The 27,037-nt window shown below is 34.0% G+C and overlaps 1 protein-coding gene across 7 annotated transcripts in view; it reads left to right on the top strand.

The window, feature by feature from the left end:
• The window catches only part of AFTPH (aftiphilin), a gene marked incomplete at both ends in the record, with an annotated part of 38,380 nt that extends 12,199 nt beyond the window's left edge, over positions 1-26,181 (top strand). The window contains 8 exons of one of the 7 annotated variants that reach the window (XM_084235940.1): positions 2,102-2,253; positions 3,936-4,062; positions 4,745-4,801; positions 8,494-8,616; positions 14,280-14,340; positions 15,851-15,934; positions 19,747-19,870; positions 26,037-26,181. In XM_084235940.1, coding sequence (XP_084092066.1) covers positions 2,102-2,253; positions 3,936-4,062; positions 4,745-4,801; positions 8,494-8,616; positions 14,280-14,340; positions 15,851-15,934; positions 19,747-19,870; positions 26,037-26,181 — 873 coding nt within the window. Of the gene's footprint in view, positions 1-2,101; positions 2,254-3,935; positions 4,063-4,744; positions 4,802-8,493; positions 8,617-14,279; positions 14,341-15,760; positions 15,935-19,746; positions 19,871-26,036 lie in introns of all 7 variants that reach the window. The other 6 variants (XM_084235939.1, XM_084235942.1, XM_084235941.1 and 3 more) reach the window with 6 other exon arrangements.
• Between the last annotated feature and the right edge of the window lie 856 nt (positions 26,182-27,037).

The raw sequence follows: 27,037 nt of genomic DNA, 5'->3' as shown, positions 1-27,037 counted from the left end.
ATTTGGCATTGCTTATTACCATGAACAAGATAGTAGTAAGAGCTTTTTTTAAGAGACTATTTTACCATCAAACTGGTCTTCTAATGGTTGGAAATTGATAGACTTTTAAGAGTAATATATCAGAGAAAATCTAATTGTAATCAAAATCTTTGTTAACTCTTAGCTGCTTTCATGTTGAATTTTTGAGGCATTCCTCCTTATGGTAAGTGGTGCTCTTTCATTAACAGGTTCTGGTTATTGAATCGTTATTTGTTATTTTTTTATTGCTCTACCTCAGGGGTCAGTGAACTCTATGACCTGTGAGACAAGTGCATCCTGCCACCTATTTTTGTAAATAAAGGTTCGTTGAAACACACCCATACTTACTTGCTTATGGATAGCCAGCAAAGCCAAAATTATTATCTGACCCTGTATAGAAAAAATTACCAAACCCTGCTGTACTTCATTCAACAAAAGATTTGAAGGAATCAAATATAATACATAATCCTAAAGGCATGGAACTTTCTAATTTCCACCTAATATATATCCTTTATGAGAAAAGGTTGGAGAAGAAGTTAAAAAATGGGGTCATTAGGTTAATACAATGTTTCCTTGAGTATGTTACACTAATTTGAGAATTTGCTCTCTGGTGAGCCTAAGGCCCCCCGGTAGTTATGTGTCATATTGCCCAAATGATTGGATGTGTTTCGGGTCATTTCTTTCTTCTTTTGATGAGTACTTTTTTTCCTATCCCATTAACAGAATAATAAAGAGGATATAAGAAAGACTTAATTTACAGAGAAACAAAATGTAGTGATATGTGAGTTTTTGTTTACCTTCTCTGCCCAAGAGGAGCCAGTGCTCATCAGGTTTCCAATTAGATGGTTATCTGATCCTTTTCAAAGTAATGTCTGTCCATTCCCTCTGTTGAAGTGAGTTAAGTGCAGGTCCCCTTGATGCACTCAAGTTTCACAAGCCTTGGGATCTCGAGTCTACTCTTTACTGTAGGTTCATAATTGATACTGAGGAGCTTTTCCCATATTACATATGAAAATAATGACAGTGTTAGAGTAACTTTTGTAGAGATAACAGAAGAGTACCTTGAGACTAATTAGGCACTATTGAGCTTTTTTGCATGATACTGCTTCTAAAAGAGAGATTTGAGTTTGGAAAATACATTTGTGAAATTTTTTCTTGTTTTTTATTTTCCTGGCTTCTGACTATACTAAACAATAAGCATAGCTTTTTTTGTCATTTGGCAGGAATTGTTGTCATGATGGGAATTTTCTTATACATAGGGTATCATTTCAGTAGTACACAACTTTCCAACAAGCCTTAATTTATTGATAGTTTTTACATTTATCTGAAATATAAAAGTGAGAATAAATATCACTATAGGTTGTAAATGTGGAATAAACCTAGTTTCCCCAAAGATGTAAATTAACTTAAACCCAACAAGTTTTAATTAGAATACTCTAAAATGCCAGTGTTCTTGGTGAAAATACTATAGGAATATGCATGGAGAAAATGCAGTATTCTATTAAAAAATACATACACACACAAACACCATTGAAGAGTAGAGAAATGAAATTTTTAAACAATAACACAAATCATCAAAATGTAAATAAACCATTGAATTTCTTAGTGAAAATTGAGACATTATTTCTTTCTTTGGTTTGATCTGTTACCAGCAAAGATATTTCAAAGAGGTTTTCAAAATTTAAATGTTCATGTCAGGAAAAGAAAAAGATTCTCTTCAACTGTAATAGCGTAATTTTCATAAGCATTCAGTCTTACTGGTCCTAACTCTAGAGTACATGATTCGTAGTAAGAAACATCCCACTATGGTGGGAAGAATATGAATGTGCTCTGGCTTTTTGTTTGTATCTGGTTTTGCTTTGGGAAGATTATTCAAATTTTGAGGTTGCTTTTTTACTGTACAATTCTACAAGTTATATTTGTAAAGTACCACGTATAGAGTTACTACCATGATTATCGTTTATAACAGCTGTTTCTCTCTTAAGTAGTCAAGGGGGTTATGATAGTATTGATGATAAAGCTATCACATTACTAAAATTAGATAAATGAAAATAAATTTTTGTTGGGGGGGGTTTTGATACAGACAGCTTTATTAAACCGCCTGGAGAGAATTTTCGAAGCATGTTTTCCTTCCATATTTGTCCCTGATACTGAAGAAGAAGTTACTTCCCTAAAGCACTTGCTGGAAACAAGCACCTTGCAAATAAAAACAAAAGAGGCCTTAGCTGAAAGTGGGTAAGTAGTGGACAGTTTTTAAATGATATGTATTGTTGTTTGTGTCAACTGTTCTAATTTATAAAGTTATCCAGACACATTAATTTCTAAAACATTGTATTAAGTTTTAAAGAATCATGTGCTAAAAGACGTTACAAACTCCGTTTTTCAGCTTTTCCTTGGACGTAAAAATTGCCTTTGTCTTTACTAAGTCTTTCCCTACCCTCTTCTTCCCAACAGCCTGTTAATAGAATTTTTCTTGCAATGGAAAATATAAGACTGGCCATTACATTTTTACCCCAGAGCCTTTGTCTTCCTATTCTAACTTGGAATGAATTCATTCTAGGCTTCTTACACATGTATTGTGTGTGTTAAGACTTCCCTTCACTTAGATCCCATTTTGGAGGAACAATCCTTTAATAGCCTCCTGAGAGAAAAAGAGCATTGGAAGTAAACTTTTATTTTACCCTCACATTAACATTTATATTTATGATCTTTTCTTGCTGATGTTCTGAAATTTTAAAATGAAGTATCTTGTGTATGATTCTTTTTTCATTCATTGAACTGAGCACTAGGGCTGGACCTTTTAATCTGGCAACTTTTCTTGTATTGGCAGTAATCTTCCCTCCATTGTCTTTTTTTCTTAAACACCAACTAATTATTGGATGTTAGAGGATATTGATTGATTTTCTAATTATAATTTCAAAAATATTATCGTTCCTGGACTACTTTCTTGCATTTCATTCCACTCCATCTCTACAGGCGTTTTCCTCTGCAGATCCCTTCTTCCATTCACCTAAGTCAGCTCATGTCCTTTATCCTAATATTTGTTAAATTCTGTTATACTTCTGTTAAAACTGGTATAGGGTTTTAACTACCTCCTAATTTCATTAAAGATCTTAAAGATTGAGATTGTTTTAGCGTCCTATTTTTATTTTGGGATAATTTCTGAAAAGAGGAGACAAAAATGTTTATTTTTCACTGTCTTAAAGCCATTTTTAAAATATATGGTAGTTATACAGATAGTTCATACTCTTAGATCCAGTAATCTCTCTCCAAAAGATTCATTCTATGGAAATAATACTACTCCATAGCAAAACAAACCATAAATACAGCAACATATTCATTGCCTTACTAACAAGTAGGATCCAAATAGTAAAAACTATTTAAATCTATAGGGTTGTGGCCAAGTATAGTAGAATAGTAGTATAGTAGAATATAGCAGTATAGTAGAATATAACACAGCTATGGAAAAGGGTACATCCGTAGATGAGGAAATGTTTAAAATCTGAAAAAAAGCATACAAAATTATATATATGCTCTAATCCCAATTTTCTGTGGATTAAGACTCAAGGAAAAAACATAAATACTGATTAGTTGTAGTAAGATGGTAGAATGCGGAGTGATTACTTTCCACCTTTTAAATGTTTTTGTTTTACAATAAAAAGAATAATACACAGGCTAAATTTTTGCTTGATTATTGGCAATACTGTTCCAAATTGTTTAACTTAATTACTTTTCTAATGATAAGTATAGACTATTGGTTTCATTCAGGTAATAGTTTGACATAAGATGATGAACATGTGTATTTCACAGTTGTATTAAAAGTAGAATTCAAACATAAATAAATAAAAAATAAAAGTAGAATTCATGGTAAAAATTATTGAGAAATGTTATTGGTGGCTTCATTGTGGTCTTTGCAGGGAACTGCTGGATGTATGGACCGAGCTACAGGATATCCATGATGCACATGGTTTGCAGTATCAGTGGGGTGGCTCCCATAGCAACAAGAAGCTTTTGTGCTCCCTGGGAATAGACACCCGAAACATTGTGAGTTTGTTAGTACCTTGGAAAATTCTTTAATCAGTCTCTGGGTATTTTTTAAATTCTGTTACACTTCTGTTAAAACTTGATAAGCTTATTCCTCAGATAAATATTAGTTGGTTTAAATGTTGGCATATTTTGAATATGCTAGCTTTTAAATAATATCCAACTATTTCTCTCATGGACATTTCTTATTTTTATTTATTTTTTTATTTATGCATACAGGAACTGGGGTATAGGCCAGAGGTGCAGGGCTAAGAGGATTCACCCAGAGATAGAATGGGGAGCAGAAGAGGCAGAACTACTGAAATACACGGCTGAGGGGAGCAGTAGGCAAGACAGGAAAGGCCAAGTAGGTTAGCTTCCTTACTGGGGATTGAACTCAGACGGCCCTGGCTGGCGATAGCTAGATAGTGCTGATACTTAAACCCCTCTGCCACCAGGGAGGCCCACTATTTCTTATTTTTAGAAAACATTTAGTGTTTTCTTTATTGAAAGAATTAGTGAAGTCCAGGTTAAAGGAATTGGATTAGGAAATCAAAAATATAACTCTGTAAGGGAAATTTGACACTTTCTTCAGTTTATCACTTACATGCATGTAGTAAAGTATTACAAGTATATTTTGGAAACTTTCATTGTATGACAGATCATTCACTGAATATCTGTTCTTTTTCTCTAACATGTATAGCTCTTCACGGGCAATAAGAAGCAGCCTGTTATAGTGCCCATGTATGCAGCAGGGTTGGTAAGTACAAAATATTTCTCCATGTATTTATCGATGCTGCATTTATTCTGTGAAATCATCTTACCTAGCATGATGTGGAAAGTATATTTTAGGGGCCATTTAGTGTGGGAACATTGAAGGATAAATACAGTATCCTCTTTGATCTCATAACTCCCTTCAAATCTTGATCTGAGGACATTTTTTATATTCCATTAATTATAGACACTGCTGTTTTAAAGAGAAATTACTTTTATCTTAGTAATTTTAGTGCACTTAACTCTTTACAAAATGCACTTTCAGGTTACTCTTTTTCCTTTTCATTTTCTTTTTAAAAAGAAGAACCTCAAGTATCTGAAAATCTACATAGCATTTGTTTTAATCCAGCTATAGTCAGTGTTAAATAATGTAATGTTGAGGCTATGGATAGATATAAAAGCTTGGAAATGCAAATTATAGTAAATGAAAATGAGCCGGGATAGATGTCGTCACTTTTTCCATCAATGTTTTTAAATGTGTTGAATTTTCTTTTTTCAGATATACCAGGTCAGAATATCTGAGGAATTTTCATTGTGTACCTTGTCAAGATTCAGTCATACTTTTAAAGTTTGATGTGTTTGTGTTTTTTTGGTGTGTTTTGGAGTTATTGGTGAATAAAAATGGCCTATCTATTAAATTAAAATATTTTTTAATTCTTTCACCAATAACTTAAATAAGGAAGAAATACTATTTTTAAGAAAGAAAAAAATAAGAAACCCTTAGTATGGAATTTAAATTATATAACCATTTATGTGCATGTGAAAATGAATTTGCTGTGGAACTTGACCTCTCCGCCCCCCCCCAACTCCAACTTTTTCCATGTATTAGAACTAATTATTGATATTGAATTGTACTGTTTTGTTTTTATAGCTTTCTCTGTTTCATGGAATTAAAAAAAAAAATTCCTGTGCGTCAACTTTTTTATCAGTTTCTGTTCCTTTTTAATTAATTAACTGTCTTCTATTCAAAACACGTTGATCATTCCTGCACTCTGTTATAGGTAAATATAATCTAGAACTTGTTTTTAACTTTTTGGATATTTGGATTTTTTTTTTTTTTCTTCTCAAGGAGTGTGTATACGTTACACTGTGTGTAGGAAGTAAGAATTAAATTTTGTAGGAACTTTCATTCATTGAGTTGGAAGTTGTAACCTTTTTTTTTTTTTAAAGATTTATTTATGCATACAAGAGCTGGGGTACAGGCCAGAGGTGGGGGTGGGGGGTGAGAGGAGTCACCGGAGACAGAGTGGCGGGGGAAACAGAACAGGCAGATTGACTGAAGTACACTGCCGAGGGAAGCAGCAAGGTGAGTTAGAAGAGGTCTACTGCGCCATGTGTGTTGCTCCCTGGCTGGCCGGGAATCGAACTCATGCTACAGTGACTGCGAAGCTTCATAGGTTGAGTCTTAACACTTGTGCCACCAGGGAGGCCCGGAAGTTGTAACCTTAATGATTATGTGTAGGCTACCACATTAGGCAATTCTACAAGATTTTGGAGGAGTTATAGACTAATATTTGTCCTTTATTTTTTTACCTTAATTGTAATCTTTATTAGTAATAATTTTACCACTTTTATAAGTTTTTGATACTAAAGTTGATTCAGTGATATATCTATTCTCCATCATTGTGATGCCTTATATTAGGAAACAGTCTTCTTCATATCTGATTTCAAATCTTAGCTATACTTAAATTTTCCCATGGTGCTTTATATATGTGAAGTGTTTGTTATCTTTTTATCTCAGCTAGAGGAATAATACATGAAGTAATAATTTTAAGTCACTTTTTCTCAGATTTTCATGTGTATCAGAATTGCTTGGCAGATTTGTTAAAACACAGAATGTTGTGCACTGCCCCCAAATTACTTATTTAGTAGGTCTGGGTTAGGGCTCAAGAGTTTACACATCTGACAAGTTCCCACATGATGTAAAAACTATTTATTGGGCATCACATTTTGAGAACCACTGATTTTTGGTGCTAGTTCACATTAGAAAAGTTAGATAAAAACAGTAATTGTTCACCACATGCATTGTCCTTGCATAAGCATACACTAGAGAGTCTGTATAATATATATGGTTATAACCATATATTATTATTTTGTTTTACCTGTTCAGTTGCTTTGTTTCCTTGTAGTCCAAATATACATGGCTCATCCAATGTTTTTCTTTTTCCTTCTAACTTCCTTCACTTAGTATAATCCCCTCCAATTCCTTCTTTGGCAAATGGCCAAAGTTTATCTTTTCTTATAACTGAGTAGTATTCCATTAAAAAAATACACACACACACACACCCCATCACCTTTATCCAGCAATCTGTCAATGTGCATTGAGGTTGTTGTCCTATCTTAGCTGTTGTAGATAGTGTTGTAGTAAACATAGAGATGCATTTATCTTTTTGAGTCAGTAATTTTGTATTCTTCAGAGAGATACCCAGAAGTGCGAGCATTCTGTCATACAGTAGTTCTAATTTTAGTTTTTTGTTAGGGGGAATTCTGAAAATTCAATTTTTAGAAATTTATAGATTCTAACATTACTGACTTAGCAACTTTGATTCCTGCCTCCCGCTCCACCCACCCCCAGTTAAGAGAGACTTGTTCCGGGCCTCCTCTGATGGCACAGGCAGTTGAGCGCAGTGCTGTGAAGCTGTCCACAGCCTCTGCAGCGCTGGTTCGATCCCAGCTGGCAGGCAAGGGTCCCACATGGTGCACAGACCTCTCCTGTCACGCCCGCTGCTCCTGTCAGCAGTGTATTTCATCAGTCTGCCTGTTCTGTTCCCTGCTTTGTCAATGGTGAATTCTCTCACCCTCCCGCAATTCTGGCCTGCACCCCGGTTCTTGTATAAATAAATCTTTAAAAAAAAAAGAGAGAGAGAGACTTGTTCATCTGGTTGATAAATACTCAAGAGTTTATCAAATATTTTAAAGTCTATATACACTTGGCTTTTAAGGCCTTTAACAACTGTATTATTACCCATTATTATTAGTGTTTTACAGAATTTTGATGCAAAATGCTTTTTTTCTTTTTGTTTCTATTCCCATTCTGAATGTCTTCCTTTTTTACTCAAAAAAGTTTGTTAGATTTATAACATACCAAGTGGAAATGTAAGCTGTTTCCCCCTATAAAATGTAAGATATTTCCCCCTGTTTCTGCTTCACCAGTTCCAGGAATTACATACTAAAGGAAGCATGTAGACATCATCACATTACATGGTGTGTTTTAGAATCAGTTCTCACTTTTCTGAATACCAGCACAATGTAATGTGTATGAAGGGTGCTCATCACTGTAGTTTCTGTGTCTGAAACACAAAAATGTTGGATTCTTAGGGCCTGGATGTAATAAACTACTATGCTGTCCTCTTCCCCATCCTTCTATCCTTGCCCTCCCATCACATTTTTTCAGTGATAACTAGGCTCTTTAAAATGAATCTGACTTAAAATACAAGGTTTTACTTCAAAACAATTTGATTCCAAAGATAATAGTGTGAAGCATTTCCCATTGTAGTACTAGAAGATTTTCTCCATACAAAATTTAAGAGTATTTCCTTTGTGTCTTTAGTACTTTCCAGATGACCTGTTTTTTTTCTTTCTGCTTTCTGTTAGATTAACTCTCCTGTAAAGTTTATGGATTGATCTCTCCCACCCCTCATCCCCCACCCCAGTTAATGCCTCATGTGACTCTTTCAGGGTATGTTAGAGCCCACCAAGGAACCATTGAAACCACTATCTGCTGCAGAAAAAATTGCTTCCATTGGTCAGACAACCACCATGTCACCAGAAATGAACACATGTGCATCTGACCAATTCCAGGTAAAAACATGTGTATAGATAGGTTAATGCATATATGTCCACATATATCTACATGCACTTTTGTTTCCATCCATATGTAACTTCAAGTTTTTAAAACATTTTTAAAATTTAATTTCATCATGAATATGATTTTATTTATTGACATAAGTATTGGAATACAATGAACAAATTATCTTTAATTTTTTAAAACAGAAGGGCACAGTTTGAGAACTGACTGGTTATGGGTAAGTCCTTTAAACCTATTCCAGGTCATAGTCTCTTTACCAATAAAGTAAAAACCTTGAAACAGATATCTCTAAAATTCCTTACAGTTTAAACATTCATATGATCATAGTTATTGATATACAAATTTGGTAAGTGCTAGGTTTTTAAAAAATGGAAAATATGTTAAAATGATGTGTGACCTTTAACAAAACATCCTGTGAATCAGTGAAAATGAGAATTCTCTTACCTTTCTTATCCTTTACTCTCTTGACACATGTAAGCACAAATTGTATTTCTGTCTAATATGTTTAATAGTAAAGTCTTCCATCTCACTTTTTATCTGTAAGAAAATATCTATTTTGGTTTGCTTTCTCTCCCCATATCAAATTAAAAACTGACTCAGTGCTAACTAAATATTATTTTCAGAAGATTAATATTTTAACTGAACATTACCATTCCTAAAACATGTTCTTGCTGTATTTATTATTTCTTAACCTTAAATAGCTCCAATTATATCCAACACAGAAATGTGTTTGACATTCTTGTCCAAAATGTGTGTTCCCTTGAACACTAATCCTCAGAGATGCTTCATTAATGGAGGTGAATCAAGTTTGGTAAATACTTTATAGTCTACCCCCTAACCACCCTGGAAGATTCACTACACACACCCATTACAATAGTGAAAAATCCTACAGCAAATAGCCCTATTTAATTTTAATTCATTTCTCAAATTTACTTAGCCATAGAACTCTTTTCTGCAGGGACTATAGGAAGAGTCATAATACCTGTAGAATTAGTGTTTTGAAGAACATACTTAGAAATTAATGATGTAAAGTCAGGGCCTTCCCCTTTTAGCTGTATTTCAAGAAACATCTAATATTACTGCTCTATTATACCACTGTGGTTTATCCTTGGACATAACTTCAACATCCCTTAGAAGCCAGTTTATTATTGGCACTGAATTGTGGACAAGGACACCTGATGCATAAAATCCCTGGCCTTAATGATGGTTTGACAGCAGACAAAGTAACTTGGGTAAAGTAGAATCAGTTCTTTGTTATCTTGTTACCCTCTGGCTATCAGCTACTCACTGAGGCTTGTCCTATCTATGCAGATCTCAAAATTACTTGTCCCTTAGCACACCCCACATCTGTCTCCATCAACATTCTTATTCCTGCAGTGCTAGGTATTAGGAAAGGAAATTGAATAATTTATCTGGTTCATTTATTTAAAATAGGGCTGTTCTTATTTGCGATCACTTGTGCTACTTTTACTTGCCTCTTCCTCCTCCATCCTTTCACTTCCACATCTTATAGCCCTGTAAATAATTGCTTATTTTATGAGTGTTAACTGTTTCCTTTCATTTGCTCCTAGCTGATTTTATCATCCTATGTGTGTCATCCTAGTCATACCTCATACTTAATCGTCTTTCTTTTATAATTTAGTTATAGGCTTGACTAAAACTAGTTTAGATGACCTAATAAAAAAATCATGTGTGTTAATTTAATGAAAGACTTTTAATGGAAACAAATGTATATTAATTTAATGGAGGTTAATTACAACTCCACGATATGTGTTCAACTGCTGCCATCTCTGTACATATACAGATTCCCCTCAGCGCTTGTAATTGTTGCTGTCTCCCGATTTAGAGGCTACTATAGACATTTTCAGTAGCATTTAATCATATTTAACTGTTCTGCTAGTTAATGGAACTTGGTATCTTGCTGCTTATGAAAAATAAGCTCTTGCTAATCAAACGTACATACTCTCTTTTTCTGCTTAGTGAACACACTTCTCTTTTTAAAAATACATGTATAAATATTGAGTTAATAAGTTGCAAATTTAATTTTTTAAATGTTAATTTTTATTTATTTTTGCTATCTGATGTTCCTCATGAGCTTTAGATTTTAAGCTTCCCAGTGAACTTCTTCAGACTTTTTTCAGAATTGACTATTTAGGTCTTCATTCTAGCATATACATATTCAAGCTCAAAATTTAAGTATGCATATCAGAATTTTGTGCAGAGATGTCTGTGCTTTATCACTAAATTGTGGGATTATTGTTTGAGCTCCATACTTCTGATTCAGGTTAAAATATTTAGCAGACATCTGAAATGCATTGTAAAGAATCTATGTAAGGTAATACTATTTACCACTATTCTCTGACAAGCACTATATATATTATTTTTACTTTACATTTTGGCCATGTGGTAATACTGTACATTTCCCCTGAAGTCATGATTTTCAAATGAAACCACCATACCTTTTAGTGCTAGGAGCTTAGTAAAATGTGTCAAGAAAGACCTGCTCACGCCTGACTGTTTGTTTTGGAGAAACGTACTGAATCTTCCTTATGTGTTTGTTTTTGATATCACTAAACAGTGACTTTCAAACTTAACATAGTTATATAGTTCTCATTATGGTTGCATGCTTTTTGATCTGTATTCTATCTCAATTTTGGAACCCATTGAATTTTTATTTTTCTAAATTAGTTTGTACCCATTAATCTTATAAGCATTTACAGTGCTTGTTTTTAATAACTTATTAACAAACTGCTGGTGGTGTTTTTTCAAATATCTTGTACCTGAAAAGATAGCTTATGGGTAAAAAGAAGTAGTGATACTGTCTTGTTATTTTATCTTTATCTAAATTTCAAGGTCACGTCATTCACAATGTCATCACTAAGTCCTCTCTTAAGTAAGATCAATGCTTTTTTTATTGACTGCTAAGTAGAATTAAATCTCTGGTTAGCAGTTATCCAACTAGTCATCACTAGCAAAGTTCATCTCAAATGATTTGATGTGGCTATTTGAATTGTGAATCAGAATTTTATAATTAGAACAAAGAAAAGATATCTAGCAAATTGTGCTGTTTTTATAATAAAAACAGATTTGGAAAGGCTCAGTGATACAGCCAAAGTCATACATCAGTGGTACAGCTGGAACTAGAATCCAAGTCTGTGTCTTTTTCTCCTTTTTTTAATTTTTTTTTTTTGCCTTTTATTGTGATCTTGTTTCCTTAGTGCTTATATGTCTCTGAAATAATCAGTCATACCAGTTTGCTTCAAGTTGTTCTAAAAAGCTGTATCCTGATATTTTCTCCTTAAGTTGTTTTACTTATCAGTGCCACTAGTTAGCCTCTAATTGCTTATGTATCCTGTTTTTTATCTCTCATTTCAAATGTTGATTCATGTTTTTGCCCCTTGTTATTTATAGTATTGACTATGTATTCAAAATGTCATATACCAGTATGAGAAGCCAAAATTCCAGCAAATCGCTGAAATATTTCTAAGCATCCAGTTGTTTGGTATCATTTAGGCAAAACATATTAATGAAAGAACCTTGCTCTGTTAATACAGAAATTTTGTTATTGCATAAACCTGGGTTTTGCCCATGAAGTTGATGTTGAATGTGACTAAAAATATCATTACTCTAGAACTACAATAATATAAGTTGAGTCTCTTAGAACATATAGAGCTTTTTGTTAGTGTTTTAGATCAGCTAAAGAAGATCTTTTCTAAATGTTGTTTTTAAGTCTTGCAGGTAGTTTATAGATTTTCACCATCATTATTTTTTTATTTTATTTGAAATAATTATAGATTCCAAAAGTTGCAAAAATATATAGAAGGGATACCTTATGCTCGTCACCATTTTCCCCCATTAATATATCTTACATAATTCTAACACAGTATCAAAACCAGGAATGTCATCTTATGTGGATAGTCATGTAACCATCATCATAATTAAGATATAGCACTCTTCCCTCATCACAAAGAATTCCCTTAACATCTCCTCCCCATACCTCCCACAATCATCCTTAACACTTGGCACCCACTAATAATAGCATTTTACTTTGTTTATACCTTCCTACTCAACCTACAGACCTGATCTGATTTTTAGAAGACTGAATGCTTATCATAACATGCCTATCTTGTTATCCCAGATATCAAGACAATTATATTATGATATCATAAGATGGATTCACCTTGTAAAAAATAGCTGATTCATGCTCCTTCCTTACTGGAACAATGTCTATCTACACAGAAAAAAAATGAGTATAAAATTTTAATTGTGCCTACCTTACAGTAAAACATAGTGGCAAGCAATAAAAATAAATGACAATCTTGATATTATGATTCTAATGAAGCAGGTTATTTCAATTTGTGTCGTCATTACCACCACCAAAATAAAAGAAAGAAAACAAAACCAAAATGTTAATGTTTAGAATATATTTTAAAGTAAAGCAGTGCTCACTTTAATATGTTTTTGTACTACCTTTCATCTTATATGTACTACTTGCTCGTCTTATCTTTGTTTTTAACAATTAACAAAATTTTAAGACCCAGGCTATTCAAAAGAGTTTTGAATATACATTTTAATACATTATTTTAAAAATTAAATTCTGATACTGGCTATAACTAATTTTAAATTAGAGAAGTTGATTAAAATATTTTAACTTCTTGAACATTCGGTTCTCATCTACTAACCCATAATTTCCTTCATACTTTGGAAGGTTATAAAGAGCCAGAGATCTTGGCCTTTGAATCTTCTCATTTACTTGTAAGGAAACCAAACCTTATAAAATCCAACAACTAGTTGTGTTAGTAGTAACTTGATCTGAACCCAAATCTCCTCACTTTTCAGTACATATCTTCTCTGTTGCTATATATAATTTATTGAGAAATTTTATTTATTTTTTTTTAAATAGGATTTCCCCTTTTTATTTATTTATTTATTTGTTATTTATTTATCCATCCAAGCACTGGGTACAGTCAGAAGCACGGGAGGGTGAGAGAATTCACCAGAGCCAGAGCGGGGAGCAGAGCAGGCAGAAGTACTGAAGTACACTGCTGAGGGGAGCAGCGGGCGGCAGGAGAGGTCTGCGGGCCATGTGGGACCCTCCTCTGGTGGCCGGGGAGCAGCTGGGGATCGAACCGGCGCTGCAGAGGCTGCGGGCAGCTTCGCAACCCAGAACTCAACCGCTGCGCCACCGGGGAGGCCCTTATTGAGAAATTTTAAATGATTGTCATTTAAAGTAGATCACTCTTTAGCAAAAAATGTCTGAAGTTTTCTAAATATTTAAATATTTTTATTATAATCAAGCCAATTTTTAACAAGCCATAGTTTAAGTCATGATTTGAGATTAGATTTAAATCCTGACATAGAATTGGTATATCAGTTTCTGTTTGAAAATATAAATTTATTCCATTTCTCAGATACATCTGTTTTAATGTCAATAAGGTATACTGTTTACAAATTTTAGAATTTCAGATTTGTGTTAATATTTTCAGGTAACCTTCTGAAATTATAAATTATCCCAATTTGTCCTTAGGTATTTTATTGAGTTTAGGTATTTTATTGCCAAATGATCTTGCTATAGTTTTTTTTTTTTTTTTAAGGATTCTTTATGTTGCTACAACCTGTATTGATTAATTTTTGATTTTTTGGTTTTCAACTCTAGGAGTCTCTACCACCCGTCCAGTTTGACTGGAGTAGCAGTGGCCTTACTAACCCTTTAGATGGTACGTCTCTCCGTAGAGCCTCTAGCACCAGAGCTAGAGTTAAGAAAGCTACAAAGTTCAGACAGACTTCTCTCTGCTGATTTTCATTTTTGTTTGAACATAACTTCTTATCTTTGGAAATTCAGGCTTTCTTTCTGAATAGTAATTGCTCAAGAAACCAGCCATTCCTATTATTAACAGTATTAATGTCCAAATATAGGTAGTAGTAGCTTGATAAAATTTCGTTTCTTTATCTTAAGTCAAAATAAGCTTTTATTTATTTTTTAGAAATATCTAGGTAGTCTAAATGATAGGTAGGACCAATTTACTTGAAATTTTTTTCTGTAGTTTTATGGAATTTTCTTGGATGCAAAGTATTGTGACTAGAGATGGCTTTAAAGCACAAAGCACAATTATTTAACCAAAAACAATGTGCAAATAGATCATATTTATTGAGTCAAAGTAGTTTTGAGATTTAATAATATTTTATAGAATACTTATATGCAAATGGAAGTGAATAATTTTCATGATCCTTTTTCTAAAACATCTCAAAATGCTAGAAGGTAGTTCCAGAAATAGTGGATTTCATTTATGACTTAAAAAGGAATGACTGAAAAAGGAATAACTATTCCAGTAATGTGGGATCTTGAAAATAAATAACACAAAATGCTACTTTTCCAGTAAGTTGACACCACAAGTTTTAATTGGACCTTTAGATAAAATTACTCTTAGTCCTTATACTTCCTCAGTTTGAGTCAATGTCTAAAACACCTGTCAGTTTTTTGACTTTTCCTTATAGTGGGAGGCCTAGACTATCTGGAAAGCATCCAATTGAATAACAGTGCTGAAGGAAAGCCTGGATGCACATTTTACTGTTGTCTGGTGTCTTTATTCAGTCAAATCATTATGCTTTTTATTAACAGACTACTTCTATAAAAATGTATACTATTTCTGATTACTGTTTCAGAGTTAAAGGGGAACAGTACAGCTTGAGGTTGCACATCAGGGTAGGGCAGTTATGACATTCCTTATTATATTATTTTAAACTAAGTTAATGTATTGGTGCGTGTCCTGAAACTGACGACTTTGTCACTCTTGAAAAGTCATTAATTAGAAACCAGCACTACTAACATGAAAGATTGATTTGGGCATGTACTGTGTGATTTGATGTTGAGTTAAGATTAAAGTATTGTTTCCCTTTAACGGGTATACCTTCCCCTTGATCTTTCTGGTATGGCTTGAGTTTTGATTGAAAGAACTGAATTCCTAACTAAAACCTTACTAAGTGTTAATTATTTACATTGTACATGAGAAAATGTACATTGAATTAAATTGTTACTTTAGAAATGTCCTTAGTAATGAAAAACTAATACTGTACACATTGTTTTAATGTTGATTTTAAAATGTGTAATGACTACTAATTATAACCTGCATGTTCAAGTGTGTGTCTTACCCCTTTTTACACATAACCCCTCCTCCCTTGGCTTACCTTCTGTGTGGCTGCCTACCAACACGGTCACTGAATTTCAAGCTAGTGGAGGTTCCACTCTTCTGAACCTTGATTTCTTTGGGCCCGTGGATGACAGTAGCTCTAGCAGCAGCACCACAATCCCAGGTCAGCAGAGTGTTAAAACCACAATTCTAGTTTATTTACTAAAAGCATGACCACATTACTTGACTTTCCTATAAACAAGGAAACAAGTAGATTATATTCTTTATAATGTCTTTTCTAATACTTTTCTTTCATGTATCTATTGTTGTTTTCTAGTATCTGACTATTACAAATGACTTATGTGAAATGTATTTTAAGGAAAGTTTTCTCAGAGTGTGATATTCAGAGCTGAGAGTAGTTTCTTGGAATAAAACAACCCTAATGTCCTTAGACAGTTAAAGGAGTTTTTTTTTTTTTTCTGTGTTTAAAATGTGATATTTTATATGCTTATTTTTTAAAAATCATATTCTATAAAGCCATTTGAAAAAAAAGTTTAGAGATATAAGAATATTTTAGTACACACAGATGACTTTACATTGTAGTGCTGTGATAGTAGAAACTTTACAGAACCTAGCATTTAATTAGTTGTTTATTAGTGCTGCTAGAGGTGTAATTAGGTTTCAAAATGTTGGAATCTAGCACTTAGTTGCATAGTCCCAAGTAGAACTATTACTGTTTTTAATGTAGCTCTCATATAGAAGTATTCTGTTTTCCATGGAGGAAAGAAATGTTACAAAAGTTAATGATAGAAAACCTTTGCTATGAGATACTAAAAGCCAGGAATTAAGAATTACTGGAGTGCCTGTTAATGTTTAGCCCTGCAAAAGTTCAGTTCATTGACCAAAGAACTAATGTAATTTGTCATTTTCTAACTGAATAAAAGATTAAAATATAATGGCATTTTTATGTTTATATTTTATTTGATATTATTTTAATGAGTCCCTATCATCCCAACTAGTGATCTGGTTAATCACAACTGTTGGTCACCAGACAGCTGTTGGGGTGCTATACAGACGCTGATTGCATAGCAAGGATCCCTCCCCATTTTCACTTGGAGCCATTTACACAGCCAGCCTGGTTCCTGAATTTTTGCTGGGTTTGTTGTACTCTATTAGATAATCTTACCACCCACTTCCAGTAGTTTAGGAGCCATGGCGAAAGGGGGGAGACCGAAAGAGTCAGCTGAGGGTGAGCCTGGGAAACACGATGCCCGTTTCCAAGACCTGGTTGTGGAAATCTGAACCTCAATAAGGAAGTTCCAAAGCCACGTGGTAGAATGACTGGATTCCCCAAACCTAATCCCCTCTTTATTTTCACTGTTTCCAAGATTTTACAAGTATATGAAAAAAACCAATGTGTCTGGTTTTGACTACAAAAATATTTGCTATTTACTTAAATTCTTTCTAAATGTGGGCTTTGGAATGACTTGGGTGAACTGATTAGTTGTTTTAAATATTTAATGATGGGGGGTCGGAGGGAAGAAAAACAACCACAAACTTATGTATCAGTTTCCTTGTCACTGTATTCCCAAGAATGAATTACTAAGCTCCCATTTTTCATTTTCTCTCAGCTTTGTTTTGTCATGTATTACAGTTTAAATGAGGACACTATTTTTGGATGCCTAAAATCTGATTTAAATTTAATTTTTGGTTACATTTCAAACTCAGTTAAAAACTATGCATAGGAGCACAAATAATCTGACCATATAAAGAAGTACAGAAATTACCTGATAACCAGGCTCAGTATACAAAGCTTCGAGAAAAGCAGGTGGTTTCAGAAGCTTAGAAATGTAATGGAAGTTAAATTAGCATGCTCAAATGTGGTCCTTGTTACTTTGGAACCTTTAAATATTTTTGTTCTGTATTTTTACTAATATGCTCTCTCTGCTTTATAAACTTGATCAAATTTGCTTGGCTTCTTTTTATTGCTATTGGGTTTTGTTAAAACAACATCAAACTCTAGGTACCAGCACCTTCCTTAGTATTCCATTTCACCACTTGCTTGCACTTTTTCTGACTTGTTTCTGGGAAAGTCATTTTGTCTTAGCTCGCTGTTTAATTATTTTGTGTGTGAGACCTAAGGTTGGCATAGAATTTGGTTGGCTAGCTTTGGTTATATAACTAAACTATGCCTCATTAAGGTTCTGTTTAAAAAAAAAGAAAAAGAAAAACTCTTCCATCAAAAAAATCACTCCTTAATTATTAGTGTAGAGTAAGTAGCTCTCTTGTTAGAGATAAAATTTAGCCATAGTACTTTTTTCTTTTTTTGTTTGACGGTGTTTGGTTTGGGCTCAAGGGGGTTGTTGGGGTTTTTTGTTGTCTTTTTTAATCTCCCACTTTACTGTTTGACTGTCCACTGGCCAGTATTTTACAAATCCAACTAAGTTTTTACTAGTACTTTCCTGTTGCCAGTTAGAATGTAGTAGTTTATTCTGTACTATGCAATGCATTGGACATCATTTTAAATGTGTTTACTTGGAATTGAGCCTTTCACAGTGGAGGAAAGAGGTACTTTGGGTTCATTTTGTCCCTTTACAATATCTACACTTTTTTACACTCTAATTGCTACTTATGTAATTACTATAGAAATACAAAGAAAAGGTTTTTTAAAAAGGTATTTTGAAACTGTACCTTAATGACATACTGAGAACTTGGGAAAGTCAACGGACATTTTCTATAGCCTTCCTTCCTTCATGGTAACTGTGGAAGCTGCTTTTGCTTGTTTGATTTCTGTAAACATCTGAGATCTATGTTTCCATCTGCTAGTCATCTGCAAAGTTGGTTAATAGAAGACAGTTCCTGGTTGTCCCTTTAACCTTGAAATATCTTAAGGGGAGGAAATTTGTTAATTTCAATGTATGTATTTATATATCATTTATCTGCTGGTCTTCAGAACTTTTGTAGAAATAATAAGTAAAAATTGATAAAGCATAAGACATTGTTCATTACAATCTGCTTTTCTCTTATATACCCTAAAACTATTAAACTTTTTATCTCACATAATTTCCTATTATCAAAAAAAGTGTAGGATTACACTTTTTTTCTGATTATTATCCCAAGTTCTGCTTTAGTTGAGAATATTTAATTGTTCTTTTCTAGTCATCAGTGTTATAAATATAAATCTATGTTCATGGAAACATAAATGTATATTTTAGTGAAGACAGATGGGGAAGGACTTTATAGACTTTTCAATAAGTCTAACTCAACTTCATTTTAGTTCCTCTAATAAGACATTTCAGCTATTAGCCACTAGATTCAGATATGAGACTATAGAAATATAGTTAACCCTTGAGATGACTTTCAGTTTGTCCAAAAGTAATGTTTTTGTTCACTTTTTCTGAGAATAGTTTACCCTCCTCACATACTACCTTAAGAAACAACAATGTGCTTTGAATAATATTTCATGCTTAGATGATTAGAATATAGTTAAACCAAATCATATACCATATTTGAGACTTTATTTTAGCTTCTAAACCTTGATATGGAAGAAAAAATGGTCAGGGAGGTAGGGAGAGAAGGAGATTCAAAAATAAGGTTAATCAGTCTATTTAAAAGTTAAGATGTCATATTTATATAACAAGGTATGTGCATTCTATTTATAAAACATCAGTAACTTTCATATAACAAACGAATCCAAATTTGCAGGAGTTTTCTACAGCAGATAGAAATTTTAGAATTATTTGGGTGGTATTGCAATATATATGTTAAATTAATTAATTTTTATACCAAAGTAAAATTTTTAAGTTATTTCCTACTTTATGAGAACTGTGAAAAATGGAAGTTATAATTTAAAAAAAAAAAAATGTTACCTAAAGATGTGTTGTGTTGTAAAAGGCTCAGATGTTTACAGAATAATTGCCTTTTGCATCTTGGATTGTGGCTAATTGAGTAACCCATTGCATTTTGCCATCACTGACTATCATTTTATACTATAAGGTGTGGATCCAGAGTTGTATGAGTTAACTACTTCTAAGATGGAAATCTCCACCTCCAGCCTCAAAGTAACTGATGCTTTTGCAAGACTCATGTCCACAGTAGAGAAGACAAGCACATCTACCAGGTAAACACCTAGTGCTCATTCCACACATATTTTGAATTCTGTGTTAAAATAACCCAAATGGTAAAGCACAGGAGTTGGCACTGTTTCAATAGATTTGTGAAAATTCACTTCATATTTGTAAAAACCAATGGATGACTAATTCCAGAAAGCAGTATCAAATTATTTTTCATTATGAACTTTGTTAGAGAAATGCTATTTCATAAGACTAGTGAAGACTGACAGATAGGTTTTTCTTCCCCCCACCCAACTTTGTGGAGAAAAATTCTGTTATAAGTACTGATAGCACAAAGCTGTTGTAGAAACTACCCCCTTCCCTTCATAACTACCGATACTATCTGATAATACAGTTTCGCGCACCCAGAGTCACTGAGGCTACAGTAGGGATGACCATTATTTTATTTGCTGGATTTTCCCCAATGTGCAGCCCCTCTGAATTGGTTTGTAAAGCCCTATTTTATCAGGCTTTCTGGGAGCTTCTTCACAGGCACAACCTTTAGAAGAAATCTCCATTTTTCAGTGTTGGAACCAGACACAAGGATTTGGGCTATGAAGATTCAGAAAACCTTTGTTTTTACATAATTAGACACTGGAATTAGGCTTTGTCATTTTAGCCCTGAGATTAAGCCCCTTCCTAATAAGGTAATCATAATGAACCAGGGAATCACTGTTGTAAGAGCAAATACTGTTTGATTGGCATACCAGTTCTCCTGCCCCAAGTTCATGACTCATCAGCATTTCAAAGTGGAAATATTTTTTACCTATTGCCCACTTTGGCAGAAGTATTATAGCTCTTTCTCCTGAATAAATACATTCCACTCACATGTCAGCTTCAGATTTCTCTTTTAAATCAATTCTGTAGGAGAACATCCATTTTTAAAGTTTGTGTGTGTGTGTGTGTGTGTGTGTGTGTGTGTGTGTGTGTGTGTGTGAATAGTAAGTGCTTACCTGACTTCAAACTTGAACTTGAATTATCATACTGCCTTTCAAATTGTATTGTATGTCTACATTTACATTTGTGTTCATTCAACAGGTAGTACTATTAATACTTACAATTATGAAAAGGCATTATTTGTTTTATAATTACAGCTACCCTTAACTATTCCATGGAATGGATTTGTAACATGTACATTCTTGTTTGTCCACAGATTCTCTCCTTTGTTCTCATTGCCCGCTTTCTGTGTAGAGACACTACCTGGTACCGCTAAAGCCTCTATTAGATGAACCTACTAGTAAATGAAGCCTTTGTGGGCTTTGTCCTTGCTCTCTAAATTTTTTCTCTTGCCAAATCATATTTTCAAATTGAAATTCTCATACACGTTTCTTATCCATTTTTTTTGTATATGTTAACCAAAACTCTATTGCTTTCATTGTTTGGCCTTTCCTTGTTATTTTTTAGAAATTTTTTTTCCCCAAGGACAGTCCTGTTTCCCTCTGCAGTCTCACTCTATACTTTTCAAGTCTAAGTGCTGAGAATTCATTCTTTGTGCCATTAGGAGGAGCTCTAGACCACGTTGTTAACTTGCTTGTTCTCCTAACTTTTTAGCTCATCCTTAAAAAACGTGCTGTACACTAACTAGGGAACTTTGCCAACTCCTATCACTTTAAGAAGTCATTTTCATTTTTCCCCTCATCTCTACTGCAATGGAATGAACTGAAACTACAGTGTGTATCCCAGGGTCTGTGTAGTACCTACATTGAGTTACTCTCTAGTGCTCTCCAGCTTCAGATTTAAAACATAATAAATTGAAAACAAACTGGTTGCCAACATTTTTTTTTCTTGTGTGATGAATTATTTGAAAATCGTGAGAAATACAAAACATTCACAAGTCTTACAGTTAGTTAATGCTGTAAAATGTCACCATGAGTGACTCTCAATTGTGCAGGGAAGAGAAAGGGGAATGGCATAGTGTCAGAAAATGTCAGTGTCTTTGCTTTCATCTTTTTTTATTTCGAATGAAATGAAAAAGTAAAACTTAGCAAAACTTTGCCTCTTGTCAATATACAGAAGATCAAGTGAGGAGACACTGAAGGACTATTGAATAAGAAAAGGTTAAGAAGCAGTGATCTAGGTAGAGAAAATTTGACGTGTAACAAACAGCATCCCATACTGCTAAGTGCTGTTGCATATGTCAAGAAATTACATGTGCTTTTCATGCTTTACTTGACCGTTGTGAAAGTGACTTCTCACTTTTCAAAGAAATCAAAATTCTTAGTTTTAAAATAGTTTTATCTTCTTGCTTGTCTTTTTTAATAAAGGGGGGAAATTACTTCCTAATCTTAATTGGCGGTTGGCCAGCAAGCTAGTTGCCACAAAGGTATAACTGAAGTTTATACAAGGCAAAGGTTTTTTTTTAACCTTTTAATTGAGATATAGTTGATGTGCCGCAAAATTTACTCTTCTCAATGTACAATATAATGATTTTCAGTATAGTCCAAAGTATATTCATAAGGGTGCACAACTTCACCGCTGATTACAAAACATGTTATCAACCCCAAAAGAAAACTCCATACACACTAGCATTTGCTTCCTATCTGTCACTTTTTCCAGCCCCTGACAACCACTAATCTTTGTGTCTGTGGATTTGCCTATTCTGATTATTTCATAAATGGAACCATGTGATATTCAGCCCCTCGTGGCTTCTTTAACTTAGCATAATGTTTTCAATTTCATGTTACATGTATCAGTACTTTTCATTCCTATTTATGGTTGTGTAATATTCCATTATATAGATATCTCACATTTTGTTTATTAATCCAGTGCTGGATATGTAGATTGTTGCTACTTTTTGATCATTATGAGTTATGTTGATATGAACATTCAGTACAAGTTTTCGTATAGACAAATGTTTTCAGCTTTCTTGGAAGTAAAACTGCTTAGCCATATGGTAACTCTCTCTGTTTCACTCTTTGAGGAACTGTGCAAAAGGTATGAGCATTCCAGTTTTTCCACATTCTCCCCAAAACTTTGTCTGACTTTTTCTTTATAGCCATCCCAGTGATTATGAAGTAATATCTCATTGGTTTGCATTTCCCTCATGGTGAATGATGTTGAGCATCTTTGCAGATGCTTACTGACCATTTGTATATATTCTCCAGAGAAATATCTGTTTGTGTTCTTTGTCTATTTTCATTGGGTAATTGTTCTAGGAATTTTTTACACATTTGAATATTAGACCTTTATCATACATGATTTACAAACATTTTCTCATCTGTGGTTTATTTTTCACTTTTATGATAAAGTCCTATAAAAAATACAAAAGTTTTTTTTAATTTTGAGGAAATCCAATTTTTATATATACCTTTTTGTTGCTGTTATGCTTTAAGTGTCGTATCTAAGAAGCCATTGCCTACTTCAAGGTTGGGAAGATTTACATGTAGGTTTTCTTCTAAGAATTGTATAGCTTCAACTCTTACTTTTAGGTCTTTGACCCATTTTGATTTAGTATTTAAATATGATATAGGAGCCCAACTTCATTCTTTTGCATGTGGATGTACAGTTGTAACAACATTGTTGAAAAGACTCTTCTTCCCCCATTGAATGGTCTTGGCACTCTAGTTGAAAATTGATTAACTATAAATAGGTTGTTTCCATCTGTTTCACGATTGCATTCTATTCAAAAAAGGGACAGATATTAACTAGAGAGAATATAAATTAAAATTAGGTCACTGCCTGTCTTTGAGAAAAGGTCATGCTATAACTTTATTTTCAAATAATCCTCAGCATGTCTACGGCCATACCACCCTGAACGCGCCCGATCTCGTCAAATAATCCTCAGCATTTTCTTCTTTCTTATATTCTAAGAAAACTAGATCACATCACTGGCTGTGACTACAGAAAAATGCACAAACTGTGTAAATTTTTTTCTTATTTTAAAATACAACTTCATATTTCCTCCCCTGAAATAAGGCCATTGCTAGAAACTTTAGAATAATCTTTACCAACCATTCCTTGGGTGAAAGCTTCTTCCTAGCTCTCCTTTTGCACACTCCAGACTGCACTTAACAAATGAGGGCATCCATTTGGGTGCAGTTTTATTTGCAACGTTTTACATAATCTTTAATCACTACAGAAGCAGTAAGATATATTGTTGAAAGTTAAATTAAAAGTTAAAGTATCATATTCTTACCACTCAGATCACCATAGCTCCTTTGTGCATATTCTTTCAGATCCTTTTCTATGCAAATCTACATGTTTGTGGTATTTTACCAAAAAGGAGATTTTGTACACCATATTGAATTCAAGCTACTCTTTCAGTCAGTGACCTCCATCTGTTAATATCAGTAAAGTTTCATTTCATCTAATGCACAGGCTGTATTCAGTTTTCCCCAACAATGTTCTTTCTGCTTTATCCAAACCAACATCCGTTCTACAACTACTGTACCTGACTGTTAAGACTCTTAAGTCTCCTATAACCTAGGTTATCTACCCCATCCCTTTTGATTTTTCAACCTAATGCTAGCTTGTTTAAAAGATGTTTTTAAATAAATTGGTCACTACCAGTTATCCCAAACTGTAGATTTAGCTGTAGCTTCCTTGAAATCAATATTTAATATGTTTTTATATTCTCCTTCCTGCATACTGAAAATTCTAAGGGTCTGATGGACTCAGGTAAAATATTTTGGCTAAAGTGCATCATATGTTGCACGTAATGTCATATGTTGCACGTAAAGCCACGTAATGTCTGATGGACGCCGACGCCATCATTAATGATGCTGAGATTGACCCTGGGGAAGAAGTTGACCTTTTTCCATTATACTCTTCCAGTTTTTCACTTTTAGATTAAAAAGTGAGCTATCTGGTTTCACTTTGGAATGATGCCAATAACCAACTCCCCATGAAACATGCACCTACACATTTTGCCAGCATTTGCATGCAATCCAAATTGTAGATTTTAATCAAAAGTTTATATTAACATTTCATCCTTCTGAGAACCCCAAGAACTGAATTCAGCATTGGTTGATCTGCTGATGATTTCAGTGTTCCTAAAATTGACCTCCTGCTGAAGAACTTTGATCCTAAACACCTGATGTTTGATTTTTTTGGTCCTTCTATGAAATCTTTTTATTTAAGCCTGAAATAAAAAATGGTAACAACAGAAAAGTCTAGGTATAAAATAAAGGCCTACATCTAACTTTCCTTTCTCGCTTTATCTCCTGACTTCCTGCTCCCCATTCCAAGGACAAAGTAAATATTTCGGTGGAAGAAAGAACTTGTGTCACACCTCGTAAAGTACCAACTACCCTTTACCATGAAAGATAATTGAACTTTTTACAGTCGACGATTTTAAATGAATTTTCATCTACAATTAATATCTATATTCTCCAATTCTTCTTTCAATATAGTTAACAAGGGGAAAGGGTTGGATTAAGCCACATTTGAAGCTCAGTTGGCATTTTCTGTAGCTAACCTGCTGGGAAGACCTGGGTCACCAGGAATTCCGCCCATCTGTGGCAGGCACCAAACTGCTCACTTCTTATGTCAGGGGCCAGTGTGGTAACATACGCTTTATCCACAGGGCCCTGACAGGACCCTAAGATTTCCCCTCTCCCCGAGTTCTTCCTGCCTGTGTCCATCTTAACATCAGCAGCTGCTCTTAGTGCTGCTGCTTTTGGACATACCATCCGTATCCCACAGGACTGAGGTGCAGTGTTTTTGAACTGAGGGCTTTCTCTCCTGGAATTCCCCATTGGGGATGAAGAAAGCCTGAGGTTAAAATGATTAAGGTCTTGTGCCAAACATACTTTGTTTTATGTTGAGGTACTTTTGGTAGTTTCATGGGAGGAGAGGAGGGGCAGGGGGAAATCCAGTTGGGTGGAGTGTTATCAGGACCATGGCATTGTATTTTTACTTGGTAATATTTTTGAAGTATGCCTATGTAGATGTTTTTTTTGCCTTGTGTAAAACTGAACAATATACAGGTTCCCATGAATCTTTGTTCGTGCGTGCCCTAGCCATGTGAACATACATAAATAGGGCATGATAGTCATAGGAGACTTGGCATCTGGCACAGGAGAAAGGCTTAAAGGCATTGTGAGGTTTGGGAACGGGAGACAGAAAGACACTCAAGCCCCCATGGATGGCTGTATCCTTTAAGAATAGATTTTCTCCTGTTCCACCAACAGTAAGGTCACATTAACATACTTCTCTTTTTCCTTTTGTCAATAGGAAACCGAAAAGAGAAGAGCACCTGAGTGAAGAAGCCATCAAGGTGATTGCTAGCCTTCCCGACTTAACGTTCATGCATGCCAAGGTGTTGATGTTCCCCGCCACATTGACACCTTCCACGAGCTCCCAGGAGAAAGCAGACTGATACCATGTGAACTGGACAGTTTCAATTGCTTTTCCTTCCCTCCATCCCTTCCCTACCATCAAAAGCATACTTGCTCTAATTAAAAAAATTCAAGTTGAGCTGATTTGTTGGTAAGCCTCACTAGAAAGGTATACATAGTAATGTATATTTATTTACATACTGAAGTCCTAAATTTATATTAGAAAACAATGTAAATAATTGGGGGTGAACATTTTTGAAGATTTACTCTTTTTGTGTTGCTGGGGTGTATACATTTATGTCTTTGTGAAATACACTGGTGGTGTCCTTCTTACAAAATTTTTGAAATAAAAAAAGAAAATTAAAAACTCAAATCTCCACTGTCTGAAATCCCCTTCAGTCTTTTCAGATTGCATTGACTGTGCTATTAATTTTTCATATCATATGTTGAAATACTTTTGCTATCATAATAAGTAAATTCCAAAGTCTCCATTTAATTTTTTTTTTTTTTTTAATTTTCGTGTGGTGGGTTTATTTCAGTTTTTGCACTCTTTTTTAAATCTTTTCAGTCTGGCATATTGCTGTTTGACCTTTTGCAAGGTACTTCATCAATTGCTCTTTGGTGTAGGGTATGATCATTGTTGGAACTTGATTGGAGGGGTTTAAAGAGATTGTGTCTGTTTTAATCAGTTTGGTTTGGAGAAGGACCAAATTATATGAATGTCTTACAATGAAATTTACTTGTTACTGATTTTTTTGTTCTATTGTACCACTGTTTTTGAGGATTTTGCACAGTGTAAAATGACATAATCATAGATTGCTATGGTTTAGGCTGTATATACAGTAAAAACTATGGGTTTTAAATGTTTGGGGAAATTCCTATGGAAAAAAGAGAGAC

Source organism: Talpa europaea (assembly GCF_964194135.1).
Source record: "Talpa europaea genome assembly, chromosome: 6".
NCBI classification, from domain to species: domain Eukaryota; kingdom Metazoa; phylum Chordata; class Mammalia; order Eulipotyphla; family Talpidae; genus Talpa; species Talpa europaea.
This window is presented reverse-complemented; position numbering and strand designations above follow the sequence as displayed.